Source organism: Protopterus annectens, chromosome 6.part0, assembly GCF_019279795.1.
Source record: "Protopterus annectens isolate FY-2018-M chromosome 6.part0, PAN1.0, whole genome shotgun sequence".
Classification (NCBI taxonomy): Eukaryota; Metazoa; Chordata; order Ceratodontiformes; family Protopteridae; genus Protopterus; species Protopterus annectens.
In genome coordinates this window covers 1,841,631,621-1,841,650,526 of record NC_056737.1, presented here as the reverse complement: position 1 = coordinate 1,841,650,526, position 18,906 = coordinate 1,841,631,621, and the positions used below count along the sequence as shown (strand labels likewise).

Here is an 18,906-nt window from a genome sequence, read left to right as displayed (position 1 = left end):
CCCATAATAACAGTTTAACAAATTGCCGCTATTAGAGAGAGTACCAAAGGGGCAGTATGGACTTTGATAGGACAAACAATGAAAAGGGGAGGTAGTACCTTCAGGAGAGTAGCAGTCAGAAATGTCAGCCATTACCTGGTTAAACAAAGGCTCTGACAGCCATAACAGTTTTATTAGTGCTCTGTAGGCATACATAGTTGACTAAACTTACAATCTACCTCTGCTGCTTGTTGGGGGCTTTCATAGGTGAAGTCCACACAAATACATTCTGAAGCAAACTATAGTAGAGAACAGCTGATAGAGGAGAATAAGAATAGTCAATTCTGATTTTAAGGTGGAAGGAGATAAAAAATGACAGGAGTGTGAAGGGGATGTCTACATAAAAGCAAAGGGAAAAGTGGAGTCAGTGTCCTCTGCATTCATAGGGTAGAAGTCATAGATTAAGAGTAGGTATGAAAAAAGGTAAAGTAGAGCACCAACAAGCAAAGGGTCAAAATTCAAAAAGCACTCAGTGGTAAGTAGTCGTCTGTAGTGCCAGAACCTTTAACACCATAATTTGCTGTACAGCAAAATAAGGACAGAATATTTCAGATACCTCTAAAGCAACAACCAGTTTAATAATAGAAAAAAAGCGAACAATTTACCACAACAAACATAATAATGCAGGTCAGACAGCATTTATAGCTTTCTAAATGTACATTGCATAGTGGACATGGCTGTCATCATGTCATGCACACCATTTATAGAGTTACCAAACCATGACACAGATTAATTATGCAGTGATGTGTATATGGGTAATGTGTTTAAACCTAAATAAGCAGCAAAACAAAATATATACAAAGGTATACCAGTCATAGAAGTTTAACATCTGCAGTACAAAGTATTAGTAACTGTAGGCAATAGATAGACAAACCATAGATTGGAAGACATACTCATGCCAAAACACAAATGCCCAGAGCTTCCTTGATTTCATCAATGCAAATGCCTTGGACTAGTTGGTTTACACCCCCACAAGAGGTGAAAATATCTTAGACTTGGTATTAACTAACATGGGTAACCACTGCAGCATCCCTACCATGTCATCATCCCTTTTAAGATCCGACCACAAAGCAGTCACATTCAAAGTCACCCCCCCCAGCTAGGGTCAAACAAAAAAACTTCTCCAAAGCTGATTACTACCTCTTGAGAGAAGGTATAAACAGCTTCACAGCCCCTTCCCCTTCCAGAGAAACTGGCACATATGTCCAAACTTACACCAAAGTACTATATGAGCATATATATAGCTGCATGGAATCAAAAATGCCAGAAGAGTAAACCTGTCTGGTGGACATCTACAATAAATAAATTCTATAATCAAAGGAAAAAATTGCTGTCCAGGACCAAGAAGGAGCAGGTGTCTAAGTGGAAGCAATCTGTCCTTAGCCTGAACAAGCAAATAAGAGCACTAGTGAAATCCTCCAAAGCAAACAAGTCCAAACTGGCCACATCAGCTGAAGACAATCATAAGGCTTTCTTCACATATATCCACAGTCTCAAGAGAAGCACCCAGATCTGCTCAGAACTGGTGGTCAAAGAAACCACATACACAAACCCTGTAGATATAGCCAACCTGCTGGCAGACAGGTTCAGTGAAAACTTCACTCATCTGTACCCCCATCAGTAAAACAGGATATCCCCAGTACCTGCCCCCCTCCCCTTATCCCTAAGGAGCAAGTCATCACTGCCCTCTCAAAGGCAAAACTTACAGCCTCCATGGGACCCGATAACATCCCAGGCTGCATCCTATATGAACTCAGGCAGGAACTTGCAGCACCATTAGGCACCCTATTCAACCAAAGCATGAGTACCGGCTTCATCCCAGCCGAGTGAAGGACAGCTAGTGTCATCCCTTTGCACAAAGGTGGAGTGACCACTGATCCAGGAAATTATAGACCCATCAGCCTAACTAGGCTGACCTGCAAGGCCATGGAGCAGATTATCATGGACCTCATTAACAAGGACATTGGCAGCCTTCAGATGCTTGATCCCACACAGTTTGGTTTTGTCAAGGGGAGGTCATGCATGTTAAATTTGGTCAACTTCTTTGACACAGTCACTAAGGTAATAGATGAGGGGAAGACAGTGCACACCACCTACTTTGACCTGGCCAAGGCCTTCGATACTATTCTCCACTCAGGTATGATAGATAAACTCTCTCAAACTAGGCATCAATCCATATGCTACCAGATGGGTAGCAAACTGACTCATTGATAGAACCCATCTAGTCAAAATAGGGGAAGCCATCTCAAGTATTAGACCCGTGACAAGCGGTGTACCCCAGGGATTGGTCTTGAGGCCTCTGCTGTTAGGCTATCTCAGAGGTGCAGGCCAAATCTAGTGGGCTATGGCTGACCAAGTTTCCAGATGACTACAAGCTGGGTGCAGTCATCAATTCCCCTAGTGATGTGGACATCCTCCAACAGGGTCTCACCCAAACAAATGACTGGTGCCATTAACATGGCCTCAAACTGAATGTCAAAACATGCATCATCATCATCCCTTTTGGGGAGAATGATGTCCCCATAAATTATCACATTGATAGTAAGGCACTAAGCACGCAGTCAGTTGTGAGGGACTTGGGAAACCAGGTTGATAGCAGACTGACTTTTGACCACCATATTGCCTCCGTTGTACAGAAAGCTTTCTACATGGCCCACATCATTAGTAAGGGTATCTCATCCAGGAACAAGGTGGTCATAACATCCCTGTATTCTTCCCTTGTAAGACCGATTATTGAATACAGTGCCTCTTTTGGCATGTACCCCACAAAGCACATGCAGCAGCTGGAGATACCACAGAGATTCCTTACCCAGAGAATACAGGGCCTCAAACTTCTACCCTACACAGATAGGCTAAAAGCCCTGTCTCTCTACTCAGTCTCCTACAGACTCATCAGAGGTGACCTCTGTCTGGCATACAGAGCAATCTCAGACCCCACCCTGATGGTACTGCTGCATGTTTGCAAGTCAAGCTCCACTCGAGTAACCTGTACCCGAGACCTCAACCTGGTCTATAAAATCAATAGGACTTGTTGGTGGAACATATTTGTGTCCCAGACACTCCCCCTTTTCTGGAATAGACTGCTTCTCCAAGTAAAGCAGAGTACCTCATTAAACCTTTTTAAATGCAACCTGGATAACTGGATGGGGAACAGAAATATACTCATGGGATTCCACCTATGGCCCTGCTGGACAGTGGCATAGGGTGCTGGCTTGTTGGAAAATGGGCTAAATTCTTGGCTAGGCTTGTAAGGGCCTCAGGGCCAGTAGCCTAGTAACTTCCTATGATCCTGTGAATTTCCCGGATGACTGCAGTTACCAAAATGCAGATCCTCTCCCCTAGTTGTGTGTCAGAAGAAAGGGGTTAACAGAGTATCATCAGGGGTACAGTGCAAAGAAGCATCATACATAATAAAGTTGCCATTCAGAGTCCCCTAGCCATAAATAATTAAAGGATCCCTGAAAAACTTGGTGAGTACAATACTTGGCGTATGTTATAGACATAAATGGGATGCAACCTGTGTTAATGAGGAAGTGCTAGGCAAGAAAGTCTAATGAAAGAGGAAATAAAGGTAGGTGGAAAATGAAATGCCCTCATCAGCCATGAAACTATAGTTTGTGTCAGTAGCTGCTGAAAAACAGAGTCACACTTCCCTGGGGGTGGACAATGCGGCGGTTATAGTTGCATGTAAAGCTAAAGCTCAGTAGTACTATATTGGCATTGCTAGGGAGAGTACCAAAGGGTCAGGGTGGAAGGTGATGGTATACACAGCAAAAGGGGGAGGCGGTACCTTCAGGGAGTAGCAGTCAAGAGCCATCAACAACTGCCTGGTTAAATAAAGACTCTGGAAGCCACAACAGTATTATTAATACTTTGTAGGCATAAATAGTTAACTAAACTTGCAGTGTGTCGCAGCTATTTGTTGGGGGCTTCCATCAAAATGTAGTGTATTTTGTTTAGATTTCGCAGCATAGGAATGTTTATCATGCAGGGTGTTGCAAGACTTGGAAATAATGAGAGTTGTGCAGGAGTATGCAGGTACTGTCATAACATCAGTGAGTCAGGATTCTTTGAATGTGTCTCATCTTGAAAAGAGTATTTACTGAACTTATAAAACACCTGTTGTTACGGCCAGCATTGCTCACAGCAGTACCTTCCTGTAATGGATTCCATTTTGATCATTGCGCAGTCTTTTTTTTTTGTTGGGACCTCTTGAATTAAGGAAGCTGAAGAATTTTGTATCAGATATGAATGCCTGGGTGCCACCATGTAAATCTGAGGGAGGGGAATATGTTGTGATATGTGCCATGTGATGGTGAGATAGGTCTTTTGTACTTGCTGCTTGAAATCTCTGTGGAAATCAGCCATTATAGTAGGTATAACTGTTTTGTTCCGACTGCTGACTTGTTTTGTGAGAGGAGAGAGTCAGTCTGATTAACATACACTTCAGTGAAGTAAAGAAATAGTAAGAATGTTAAAAAATAATACTTCAGTGAAATAATATTGTCTTTTGTTCTAAAACACCTTTTACTTCAAAATGTGTTTATCCTTTAAGGTGTTAGTGTATGTTATGTATAGATGTTAAATTCAACTTTTTAAATTCTCGGGATCCTACATTTTTCCAGAGATACATCAGTGTTGACACTGACTTTAAGCTTATTGATATTTTAATTCTACCTTAAGATGTTACATTACATGTTTGTGCAGCACTAGTACCTAATGAGTCAGGACGCTAATGTTTGTTTTGTTTTCATCACTCTGTTTACAGCAACTGAAAGAACAGAAAAATGCTGGCAGTCGAACCAATGAGGTAAGCAGTTTTATTAAAATTTCTTTGGTTATGATTTTCTGTTATGCCACATTCTTGCATTCTACATTGCTACCTTCATACTAGAAATAATAGGATATACTTGCAAAGATAATTTAGTGTCACTGTTTAAGGATGTATTGTATCATGCTAACAAAATTGTCTTGTTTAAAACCTTATACTCTTTGATTGTGACATAACATCATTCTTGTTGTTGATCTTTTGGCTTTTCCCATTTAGGGGTCGCCACAGCGGAACTCCGGTCCGCTAATGATTGGCAGTATATTTTTCATGAACGCCGAGATGCCAGCTCGATGTTCAACCTTCAACAAAGGCACGCCCATTTACGCATGTCTTTCGAACACTCATCCAACCGCGGGGAGGACATGCAGACTCCACACAGAAGGTACTCCCCGCATTCCAGCCGAGAATTGAACGGGAGAACCTCTTCCTGTGAGGCAACAATGCTACCACTGCACCACCGTGGATGTGACATATCATTCTTGTACTAGTAGTTTGAGTGACCAAAATAGATAACATACTAGATTAGAGCACCTCCAATTGACTGCTCATCCAGTTATTGCTGGGGGAAGACAGCAAACTTTTTTTTGCTGTGCCCCCCCCCCCCAACTTTTTCAGAGAAGTTTTTCATAATGTCTTTAATGTGAACAGGCAGGACTCACTGAGAAATCATCTTGATCACATGCTCAACCTTTGCAATCTAACACAACTCAAATCAGGAAGCTTCCAAGCCTAAGCCAGTAACTGAAAACAACTCTTATGTGGTGACTACCAGTCAGTGTAGTATCTTTCATAACACTTTAAGTGACCAAATCACTTCTTGGTCTTTGAAGGAAGTAAAGCTCATCCTGTCTCCATCAAATGAAAGTAGTTTTTCACCCCTTAATGAGCTAGACATTATAGACAGGGAACCAGTATACAATGTAACTGACCATGTCAGGATGTTGGTCATTGTTAGACCTTCTCGCCCCCATTGTGGACAAACTGTTAATTAACAGAACTAGAAAACTTAAAAGTGTGTAAAAGAATTTGGCTGGCCACTGCCCTAAGCAACATTAGTTGCATAATCAGGAAAAAAAATGTTTCTTCCCACCTGAATGCTTCATTCATAGGTTCATTGGTAGGTACTAGGCTATTGGCCCTAGGACCTATATAAGCCTAGCCAAAAAGGTACCCTGGCTTTTGCCACCCAAGAAAATTATTTTCACGTGCCGCTGTCAAGCAGAACTACAGAGGTGATCCCCGGGGTGAATTTCCTATTTCCCATCCAGTCATCAAGATTTTTCTTGAAGAGTGCTAATGAGGAGCTTTGTTTGATATAGATAGGTAGTTTGTTCCAGAGTATGGGAAGTCTCTGGGACAGGAATAGGTTTATAGGTTTAGGTTTATAGATTAGTACTAAGCTAACTGCCCTTGCGAGCCATTTTAAGCCTAGCCAATTATCCCTTGTGAGACTCAAACCCTGCACCTTGTGCTTGTAAGGCAAACACCTTAACCATTAGGCCACCCTCCCAACCCTATCTATCCCTCCAACATGTTCTGTTTATTGTGGTGACAAGGTTTAGGTCCCTAGAGCGTGTAGCTCGGAGGGACTGGGATTTCTTTAAGTGGAGAATGTCCAACAGCTCTGGGTTTGACATAGCTTTGTATGTTAGGCAGAGATCGCCTCTGAGTAGGCGATATGCGACGGAGTAAAGCTGGAGTTTTTTGAGATGGTCTGTGTAGGGCATCTGTTTGAGGCCAGTAATCCTCTTTGTGAGGTATTTCTGCGGCCTTTCCAGTTGTTGTAGATGTCTTGTGAGGTACATACCAAAAGGGGTGTTGTACTCTATAGTGGGTCTAATGAGTGCTGAGTAGAGGGGAACAATGACCTGTTTTTTCATGGATGAGAAGCCTTTTGTAATGAGGTGTGCCACGTAGAAGAATTTCTTGACTACTGTGGTGATGTGATTATCAAAGGAGAGACTACTGTCCACCTGTGTCCCAAGATCTCTTATCACACTTTCTGTGTTAAGTAGACTACCACCTATGTGGTAGCTCATGGGTACAGAGTTTTCACCAAAGGGGATGACAGTGTACTTTTTGGCATTGAGCTTGAGGCCATGCCTTTGACACCAGGCATCTGTCTCAGTGAGGCCCTTTTGTAGGATGTCCACATCGTTAGTAGTTTCGATTATGGCTCCTAGTTTGCAGTCATCTGCGAACTTCGTTAACCAAAGACCTCCTGTGTTAGCCTGTACTTCAGAAAACTAGATACCAAACAGGAGAGGACCCAGGACTGAACCCTGTGGTATTCCACTTGTCACTGGTCTGAAGTCGGATTTGGAGTCTGCTACTTTTACAGTGTGGGTTCTGTCAGTGAGCCAGTTGGCAACCCATCTTGTGCATAGGGATTTATACCTAGTTTAGTGAGTTTATCTATAATTCCAGAGTGGGGGATGGTGTCACAAGCCTTGGCGAGATCTAGATAGGCTGTGTGAACCACCTTACCCTCGTCTACGGTATTGGTGACTGCTTCAAAGAAGTTTGTCAGGTTTAGGAGACATGATCTGCCTTTTACAAACCTGAACTGGGTGGGCTTCACTTTCTGAACCACCCCCCCCCCACCCACCCCTGCGCGCGCACACACACACACACACACACACACACACACACACACACACACACACACACTGTAACACAGCAGTGGAATTGATTGCAAAAAATAAATAAATGTCTACCAACAAAGGCTAGGTCTCCATAAAGAGAGTGCTGCATGTAACACATGCATTGAAAAGTCAGTGGCCAGCCTTTTACCCTGTTATTTTTTTTCATGCCACAGTGTCTCCACATTATATTTGATATGTTACTGTGAAGAGCTGAAGTGAAACAGTGATGCAAAGCTACAGTAAAACAGGCAATATCTTTGCTTTGCTAGCATGTGAAGACTTGCAGCTCTACTTTTTGCAGTTTACTTATTCTGTGCCACATCATTAAGTGAAGACATTCATTGTGCTCTGCAGTACTGTGTACATTGGTTAGAAAGTAATAATTCTTCAGGGTCATTGTAGCCCATAGTGGTCCCTGTGGTCATTTCTGCAATTTGCTCTGATTATTATTTATCTTTGTGCTTGTTTTGAAGGGTCCTCTTATTGTCACCGAAGAACTCCACTCACTCAGCTTTGTAACAGAGTTATGTCAGCCTAACTTGGTGATAGACATAGAGGTAAGTTACTAGCTTCCGCTTGCACTAATGCTATGAACAGTAATCATTCTTTTTAAATGGTGTTATTTTTAATAATTTCAGATAACCATTACTGCATTTTGTAAGCTGTTAATCTTTTTTAAAACAATGTTATCAAAGCCACATATGTTTAGTGACAGCATAGTACATATACATTAATATTACAAACCTTTTTTCATTTTCATACATTTTACATATGTGCTTTTTTAAACAATTCTCATTCACTCCAGCGTTACATAAATGCTCAATTCTTGCCTTTCTTGAATTTTTACTCCTCTTGATCTTTATTGTGCATGTATTGTTCTAATTCCATTTGTTTCTATATAATTTACTCATTCCATTTTGTAAAGATCCCATCTCACTGCTCTTATCTCTTTACAACATTCAATACATCAGTTATAGTTGGTGTAGATTCTGCTTTCCATTTTCTAATAATTACTTTTTGACAACCAATAGCATTAAAGTCCTTACTAATATGATTTTTGCCTTGATGATCATTAAAACATTACATGGATTGCTCAAATCCCTCCTTCCCCGAAATATCACCTCTCCTTAACATTATTCTGCATGTATTGTTCCCATGGATTCCATTTATTTTGGGTACCTGTCAAATCTTCAAACGCACAAAATTTCGAACGTTACATGGTCGAGACCAAACGTTCGAAATTTTGAGTGCTCGAAGATAGACTTTCAACGACACTGTATGGTGCAGATAGGGAGAATATTCCTTTTATGCACTGACATGCAGTCTCTGAGTTGGTATATTAAAGTGGGGGGGGGTGTGGGAGTGCAGGGGGTTGCCCCCCTGCCTACACTGTTAATGTGTTTTTTCTGTGTTTTCTTTTTTTTTTTTTTTTACGTTCGAACATCCAAATGTCGAACATTTGGTCTCGACCATGTAATGTTCGACATTTTGGATGTTCGAACATTTAACATAGACCCTTTATTTCTATACAGTTTATTATGCCCCTTTTCTAAAAATCCCACACCCTGCATCTTTATTTTAGTCTTTATTCCAGATTAGACACCAGTAGTTATTGAATGTGTTTCAGAGCTTTAAATTAAATGCCCATGCTCCTGTCAAATATAATTTCTATCCAGTCTAACTCAATTATTGCTACTTTGAGAATAATATGTAAATTCTGTGTAGGTTCCTGCTAGTAAGTTCACATCTTCCATTTTAAATATTCTCGTGTATTTATTTAGAAATCTACCATCTTTTATTATATTTTGTCTGCTAGGTCTCCGAGATACAGCCTCACTGTTGCAGATCATGTTTCAGTCCCCACACATTAATAATATTTCCTGATGAAAACTAATTACCTCTCTCTTAATTCACTTAAACAACTTAATAGTAGTTTTAGGTGGAATATAATACTCGCCAGTGTAATCCTCCTTCCTGCCAATACCCCCTTATTGCCATAAATCTCCCATTATTATCTTTCTTCTCCTCTTCTGTCAGTACTAGCACCCTTCTCACAATCAATATTATTATCCCTCTTTTCCTTTTTTCTTGATACTCTGCTAAAGATCCATTCTGAAATCCTGTTTTTGCCAAATTCTCGTGCCCATGTCTGTCTAGGTGTGTCTCCTATAACATTTCTTTTTGAATCCTGCACTTCTTAGTGTATTTCAGTACTCTTTGCTTTTTTCTACACCTACAGTGTCATTCACATTCTGTGATATAAGTGATAATGAAGTCATCCGGATAAGAAGATATTACTTTCATGTATTCTACAAGACAGTTTTTTAATATATGGTTCCAACTTGCAACTTACCTGCACATATCAATGTTTAGCAAGCTGATTTCATATGCTGTTGCGACTTCTCGCCTGTGCCTGAACCCATGTCAAATTTCCACAGATTTTTCACTTTAGTAAAACACTGAAGAAACATTTTCATTTTTAACTCCTAACCCCTTTTAGCTCACAACAAACACAAAAAACTATATACGGTTTCCAAACATGAAGTTATCCCATCATATAGGGTCTAATAACCCAGGCAGACAGCTACAGTCACAGACTTTATATTCTTAAGTTTGGTTTAATTATGCAGGCATTGTATGTTAGAGACCGTGATCCCACTTGCACTAACACGATCCATTTTTGTCCCATATTTTATTTTCTTCTGGGATGTAAAAAAAAGCTTGCATGCTCTCAGTTAACTGACTTTTAGCCTTAAGAAGAAGTGCACTGGCTACCCTTAAATGAGTAAACTAGACTGTCCACTGTTATGTTTTATACTGATGTTCAAAATACTGATAGAAATGCATCTGCTTGCAAAAATATTTCCATCAATGTGTCAGCCTTCATTTATTTGTACTGAATTGATTGCCAGTTCCCCGTAAGTATCAGTTATAATGTTTCTCATTCAAATACCTCAAGAGTTCATGGTTCAGTCATTTCCTGATTAGTTGCCTGAACAACAACAGAGAGACCAGCTACATCTGCAGTGCTTTGCTGGTGGAAAGAAAAACAGTTAATAGTTTATAAATGATTGAAGTAGTTATTCTCAAATGCTGGAAAGCTATTTACCATTGTAAGGGTGTCCCTTTTATTGTGTAGCTTATATCTAAAGGTAAGGTGTCCAGGTCCAAGTCTGCCTTTGGGCCAATCATTGAATTTAATGCCCCATTCTGTATGCACCTGTCCAAACAGTTGTCACAGCTGGAGAGGTAACAATGCTTTCCTCACTAAATAAATCAAGGGCCTAAATCACAAAAACTATGCATATTGTTTCCAAACCTTATCCCTCTTCTCAGTGTCATACACGGTACTAAGACGTGACCTATGCCCTGCATATATAACTTAAACAGACCCTATAGTTTCAGACCTAGTACATATTCACAACTTCAGTGGTAGCATGAACACCCACTCAAGGGATATCAATCGTTTTTGAAACATAAATAGAATATATTGAAGGGATAGGTATGTTTCACAGAGAATACCTCTTCTGTGGAACTGTCTTCCATTCCACCTAAAGCAAAGTACTTCTCTAACTCTATTCAGATGTACTTTGTATGTGTCAATGGGAAACCACAAATTCATTCCCAGTTTAGTGCCCTTGTCCCTCGTAGACAGGGGCAACAAGTAAATGTCCCAACATATCCTTGATGTTCCTGCCTCTGGGTTATTCATACACAACATATATGGGATAAAAACTTCCATGGGAACATAAGGCTAGGCTTCTTAAGATCCTCACAAACACTAGTAAATGTATATTTTTCAAGCTTCTTGTAAAATTCTCCAGGTGCAGCTAACACTAGTAAGACTGCAATCCAAATTGTAGCTTGCTACAGATCCCCCACCATGCCCCAAGATTTTCACTACACCTTTCTAAACATACTGGAAAATATTAAGATACAACCAAACACCCTAATACTGGGTGATTTCAACTACCCTGCTGTTAACTGGGAAAACTACTCGTGTACCAACACCTTTGCCCAACGGTTCTTGGAATTCATAAATTCCAATGCCCTGGATCAACTAATCCATAGTCCCACCAGGGGCTCCAATATCCTAGACCTGGTCATTACCAACGTGGGAAACTGATGCTCCACACCTATGGTCACCGCCTCATTGGTCAGGTCTGACCATAAGCTAATCACCCTTGACATCCCCCCCCCCCCAGTAAGGAAGCCTCCGTAAAAAAAATCTCCAAAGCTAACTTCATGCTACTCGAGTCAGAAGTGACAAACTTCATGACACCCATGCAGAAGGGAACTGAAAATTCAACTGCTGAATGCTACACTAAGAAACTGAACGAGCACATCCACTCTTGCCATCCCAAATAGAACCAAGACGCTCTCCTCCAAAAAAAGAAAGCCAATCTGGTGGTCCCCTGCCATAAACAATCTTTACAACAAAAGGAAGAAACTGTTGCAAAAAAGAGGAAAATCCCAGGATGCAAAAAAACTCCCTTATCAGCCTCAGCAAGAAGCTGAGATCCCTCATAAAATCCTCCAAAGCTAGTTACGAAAATAAAATTGCCAAAGATTCCAAAGACAACCACAAGACATTATATAGCTATGTCAAGAATCTAAATGGCAATGCTCAGATCTGCTCTGAGCTACAACAGAATGGCATTAAATATACTGATCCCAAGGATATTGCCAATATCCTGGCAGATTGATTCAGTGCCAACTTCACCCCCGTCTCACCCCCTAAAGGGCCCATCTCAATACCAAAAGATTGCCAAATTCCAGTAGTAATGACCACACAGGTAAAAACCGCACTCTCCAAAGCTAAGAATACAGCATCCATGGGACCAGACGACATCCCGAGCTGTGTACTACATGAACTACAAACTGAACTGGCACCTCACCTAAGCTTCATGTTTAATCATAGCCTCACCTCAGGCTTCGTGCCCACTGAGTGGCACACAGCTACAGTTTTCCCACTCCACAAGGAGGGATCCAGCTTGGATCCTAGGAACTAATGCCCTAGTAATGTGATGAGCCTCATCTGTAAGGCCATAGATCGTATTATCATGGAACGTATAAACAAAGACATTGGCAACCTTCAAACACTGGACCCCAACAAGTTTGGGTTTGTGAAGGGCCGATCTCGTCTCCTGAACCTGATTGACTTCTTCGAATCTGCCTCCAGAGCTGTGGATGAGGGTAAGGTGGTCCACACAGCCTATCTGGACCTCGCCAAGGCCTTCAACACCATCCTCTACTCTGAAATCATAGATAAACTTACTTAGCTGGGCATTAATCCCACGTCACTCGATGGGTTGCCAACTGACCTACTGACAGAACCCACGCTGTAAAAGTAGCCAACTCCAAATCCATCTCCAGACAAGTGACAAGTGGAGTACCTCAGGGTTCAGTCCTGGAACCACTCTTTTTTGGCATCTACTTCTCTGAAGTACAGGCCAACACTTAGGGACTCTGGCTAGCAAAGTTTACATATGACTGTAAACTGGGAGCCATTATTGAATCCCCAAATGATGTGGATATTCTACAAAAGGGCCTTACAGAAACAGATGCTTGGTGCCAGAGCTATGGACTCAAGCTCAATGCCAAAAAGTTATTTCCTTTGGGAAAAACATGTACCCGTGAATTACCACATAGGTGGTAGTATACTAAACACCAAAAATGTGATAAGAGACTTAGGAACACATAAAACACAATAGGGTGTAAGAGTGGATAACACAACAAATAAAAACAACCAACCACTCTGGAGCCGATATTCTAAAACCCAGAACAACAGTTTATTCGATGTAAAAATCCAAGCAGTGTAGTACAGTCAAAAAAACGTTAAGTCTAGCGCTTTCGTATTCAAACTTCAGAAAAATTAAACGTCAGTTAACTAGCTCCTTTTATACAAGTTCAACCAATTAACCCTTAATTAATTGTTATTATAATAAAGTGACAGTGCTTAAATATCAATAAAAAATCAATAAAAAAATAAGGTTTTAACATACTTTCTAATCACTTTTCAAAAAAATAGATGTAATTCATTAAATGTTAAGAAGTTTTGTAAAAAAAAAAATATATAGGAGTAAAAAAACATGTAAATATATAGATCCAAGAAATACAATTTCAAAGTTTCAATGCCCTAAATTTTAATTCATGTTTAATTCTAACATATTTGTTCATACCAGGGAATTCACTAGCATTTAGTTTGAGTTGCCACCTAACTTCAGCCCTAAACAACTTATTAGTCCAGTCACCACCTCTAAAATTTTTACCTACTACTTCAAGGATGCCAAATTTAAAGGAATGTGTAGGGTACAAGTTAATGTGTTTAAAGAGTGCATTTTTTAGGTCTTAGGAACACAGGTGGACAGTGGTCTCACCTTTGATAACCACATCGCCACAACAGCCTTAAAAATCCTTCAATGTGGCACACCTCATCACTAAGGGCTTTTCATCCAGAAAAAAGGAGGTCATTGTCCCACTGTACTCATCCCTCATTAGACCCATTATAGAATACAATGCCCCATTTGGTATGTACCTCTCAAGACATCTGCAACAACTGGAAAGGCCGCAGAAATACCTCACTAAAAGAATCACAGGCCTAAAGCAGATGCCCTATGCTGACCGTCTTAAAAAACCTCCATTTCTACTCTGTCGAATATCATCTACTCAGAGGCGATCTTTGCTTAACATACAAGGCCATGTCAAACCCAGAGCTGTTGTACATGCTACACTTAAAGAAATCCCAATCCCTCAGAGCCACACACTCCAGGGATCTAAACCTTGTCATCACAATGAACAAAACATGCTGGAGGGATAGGTTCCTGACCCAGAGACTCCACAGACTCTGGAATAGACTGCCCATACATGTCAAACAGAGCGCCTCTTTGGCCCTCTTCAAAAGGAACTTTGACAATTGGATGGGAGATAGGAAATTCACCCTGGGGATCACTTCAGTCGCCCTTCTAGACAGGGGTCCAGGGAAGAAAATATTGTGGGAAGAAATAGCCAGGGAATTGTTATGGCTAGGCTTGTATAGGCCCTAGGGCCAATAGCGTAGTACCAGCCTATGAACCTATAATTGTAAAGAGCTCTTAATGCATTTGATTAGGTTTTTCCACTGAATTACTAGAAGCTATTTGCAGCACAAAAGCTAAAACCAGAATTGTTTTTTGCTTTTCATTTTCTTGTCTGTGTGATTAGGAAAAGGACAAAAACTTTTCTCTTTGTCTGCAGCTCAAACCAGGAACACAAGTCTGCACCTTCAGATGTGTAACACTGGGGAAAACCTCTGTAATTTAGTGCAAACACATGATCAGTGCAATTTCCACATCCTTCCTCCAGTAATCCAAGATCACAACATTGTACCGCTTATATCCATCATTTATCGTGCTACAGTGTAAATCCCAGATATATTGCAGTCAAGAAAACAGTACTTCTTGCTTTAACATCATAAACAGTCACTGGTTAGATTCCCCTATCTAACATGTAAAAACCTCTGCATAGTATGCAGAAACATTTTACAATGTTAACATGCAATTTACTTCAGAATATGTATTATATGCATTTTACTAAGAAAAAAGAACATTTTTACTTAGTGACATATTCAGTCCCTTTGTTATCCTTCTAAACAGTAATGAAAATTGGGAAATATGTTTTATATTTTTTCCACTAATTCCCATATTCACAGACTTGCAATCTTTTTCAAGGACTTCTTGCAGAAGCATAATTTTCATGTCTAAACTGCATTTTATGGAAGTTACACTTCAAAATTATTCTGTTTATTTCCTACTTTCATGTTATTACTGGTGGTCTTCCTCATCATCTCAACCACCCAACTCCAGTCTCTGGTTCAAATTCAAGGTACTCCTGATTTTTGTAGTCAGCTCCTGGACATTTTTGTTTTGCTCATATCATTTTCCTTTGAAACAATGGAAAATGTTTAATTTGCAAGTTCTGTTATAGGTTTTGCTGTTGTCAGAGAAATGAGAAGCAGAGTCCCATTCAGTTTGCTGGCTCAGTCTTTGCTATTTAATTTTTTAGTTATGTATCCAAAAATGTCTTTAATCCTCCAGGTAAAAATATTCTAAAACAGCTGGATATAGCAAATTGAATCTCACACCTGCCTCTCAGCATCCTCTGATTGTAGGGATAAACTCACTTCTCTGCTGCATAGTGTACAGTGAATAAACATTTTACACAAGCACTGTGGTGTCCCCAATTACTTTCCCTTATGCCACAGTTTTGTCGGGTTCAGCCCTTTCTGCTAGTACGACTGCATCTTTACTACTACAGCAGGTATTGTCTTCTTTCTCATAGCCAGATTTAGAGCATTCACCCATGTGTCCTTTCAATTAACAAATCCTGCTATGGAATAACCGTCTCATTGCTTATCCATACTTCAAAAAAATCAGTGCAGTCTATTCCTTCTATTTTTTGTGGTGTAGCTGAAAATCTCAGTTTTTCATTGCATCAGCTGTCTTCTTACTCTGCCTACACAGTGACACATGGCTTTTCACTAACATTACTCCTCACTTTGCTACCACAACTCTTGACTGTTTTACTTCTCCCCTGTGATTCAAACTAATACAAAACATAAGCCTAATGGAAGTTGTTTGTTTCTCCTTTTCAGTTTTTCAACTGAAAAGGCCCAGAAATTTTAAGAAAGAAATTACAGGCCTTAAAGCTTTCAACTATCCAAACAGATTAGCACAACTCTCCTTATACTCAATAGCCTACCAGCTGCTTCGAGGTGACTTGTGTCTCATTTTTTGAACCTCGAAAGACACTGTCCTATTTAACATCCTATTTCTTAAAACCAGTGGCTCTACAAACATGTGGACTGGTATAAAAAACTCATCACTGTCTGTTTTTGATGAAAGAATCTCAAACTCCTCAAAATTCTCTGCAGATGAACATAGACACATAGGGACAGCACTAGGCAAGTGATTATGGGAATCATAAGATGCCAGGAAGACCAACAGTAATATGAAAGTAGAAAATAATGGAAGAATTGTGAAGCTTCACTAGAAGGGTATGTTCCTAATGCAATATATTCCCAGCCTGTGGAGTATATTACTAGTACAGGTCAAAGTACTACTCTGGCTATGTTTGTGGCTAGTCTTCATGACTGGATGAGTTAACACAAATTTACATTAGGGTTATCATGTACACCCCTGCTTAATTTGGGAGGTGAGCACTATTAATTGCTTGAAAAGAATGACAAGTACTTTTACATTTCTTATTCATGGCATGTATAGATAGACATCTTATAGTTCCTGTAATCACTTGCTTAGAGTTATTCTGGTGTTTATATGTTCACCTGCAGGGAGTTTTGAGGAGTCTGAGATTCTGTCATCAAAAACAGATAGTGATAGAGTTTTTTTTTCTTCAAAAGAAGGTCTCTGATCTTCAGCTTAAGTTTCTTTGCTGTGAGATGAGCCCAGGTCAGTGTTTCCCAACTCTCCCCAGTGTGCTTATTTTAATTTGCAAACCATTATGCATATAGCAGAACCACTCAAAAATTTGTTAGAGAAAAAGCTTTGCGGGGCCATATGTGCTTTCATGTCTGCCGATCATGTCAGAGTTAAACAAAAAAGAAGAATCTAAAGCAGTCACAGTTTCTGACAATAGCCTATCAGTGCCAGGATAGTCCACCAAGACTTGTGATTGTCAAAGGGGGAAATACATGTTTTCAGTCACATCTGACAAAAGTGTGTGTGGTAGAGGCTTTTGGTGAGATCCTTTCGGAACCTACCACGCTGTCAGCCCCCTCATTGTCCACACAAGCTGAAGGACTTAGGTTACTGGATGGATCTGGGAACACTGTGAAGTCTCTGATTTCTCACCCCTGTTCCAGACCATCTGATGGGAATGGAGGAATCTCCTGTATTACTGAGGAATCCATAGCAGACCAGGCACAGGCCACGTCCACAGCATGGGCCAACAAAAACAGGCACCATATCCAAAACCAGGCCCATGGTCAAACAGATAAAGGTTGCTTCTAGCTTGCTTCACCATAGGGCTTCGGCGTCTCAATTAATTCAGGCTTGCCCGAGGACCTATTCAGATTAGTAGAGGACTGCATGGATTTTATGAGATACAGACAGCTGAACCCCAGTTGGACCCCTACTCCAGGAGCTTTTCCTGGCAGGAGGAAAAAGGATCACTCCCCCCGGACTCTACTGAGTCCTATGATGAAGATAAATTGGCACATGTGGACCATATATCCTCTAGGTTGTATGCTGATTCTGAGTCAGATGAAAACATTGCTGCAGCCTAATTACCTGTAGACTTTTCTTTCAAAGAGCCCTTCTGTGAGAGGAGCGAGTTCTTCAGTTAGGAGGCTCAGGTTTACCTTCACTCTAAGAAAAACTGAGAGAATTTCCTAGGCTTCCTGACCACAAACCTTTGTTAATTCCTCCAATTCTAGAGGTTGTGTCTGATTTCATATTAGATTCTTTCCTGCAACCTGACTTCAAACCCCCTGACTCAGGAAACCAGACCATTTCTACAGTGTCATGGATTTTTATAAGTACCTCTTTAAGAATCCCATAGCAGATCCTGAGGTGTTCTGCTCAGGATCGAAGGGAGCAAAAAGGCAGAATCTCTAGGTACCCCTTGCCTAATGAAAAAAGTAACTATAGATAGATGTAGCAAGAAATTTTGTACATCAAGTACTCTGGCCATGAGGACTTTAAATTGCCAATTCTATATGGTCAGATCCCAGGAAACCCTCTTGGACCGGATGAAGCTAAAGCTATTAGTGATGAAAGATAGAGCCCTGCAAAAAATGTTGAAGCTGTGCAAGTTCTGTTCTTAGGGTGCAAAACAATATTTGCATTGTGGCTTTAATGCTTTAGAAGCATCAAACAGGCCAGTTGCTTCTGGGTCTGTAATTGGGAGACATGCTTGATTAAGAGAGCAGTCCCTTCCTGATCATGTTTAATCAGAAATCCTGGATGCACTTCTTGACAAAAACTTTCTCTTTAAACCCAAGGCTCAAGTAATATTTGAAAAATGGAGGACAAGACTAAATTACTTCAGACTGCTAAGGACTTTCTTATAGCCTCTGGGGTTTAGTAGGAATTAACCTGCTAACACCTGATCTTTCCTGCTCCCCAGTCAATAGAGAGAGGGAGGAGGACCAGCAGAGAGAGGCAAACAGACAGACAGACCAAACAGTGTAGACCACAAAGAAGATGGCAAGCTGATCTGGATGTAGATCCCACCGCCAGGATCCAGAAGGGAGCAGCCATGACTCAACCAAGCACCTCTCTGTCCTGCTTCACTTAAGTCCCAACCCAACCCAGCCTACCCCTCCTTCAGGAAAGTTAGGAGGCAGACTTTCCCTCTTTCTAAACAGGTGGCAAGACATAACCCAGATAAATG

At 40.6% G+C, this 18,906-nt stretch overlaps 1 protein-coding gene across 3 annotated transcripts in view; it reads left to right on the top strand.

Moving 5' to 3' along the window:
* Positions 1 to 18,906, top strand: part of STAT1 (signal transducer and activator of transcription 1) — a 1,683,855-nt gene that overhangs the window by 961,302 nt on the left and 703,647 nt on the right. For all 3 annotated transcript variants that reach the window (XM_044075195.1, XM_044075193.1, XM_044075194.1), the window contains 2 exons: positions 4,808 to 4,849; positions 7,989 to 8,072. In XM_044075195.1, coding sequence (XP_043931130.1) covers positions 4,808 to 4,849; positions 7,989 to 8,072 — 126 coding nt within the window. The remainder of the gene's footprint in view (positions 1 to 4,807; positions 4,850 to 7,988; positions 8,073 to 18,906) is intronic.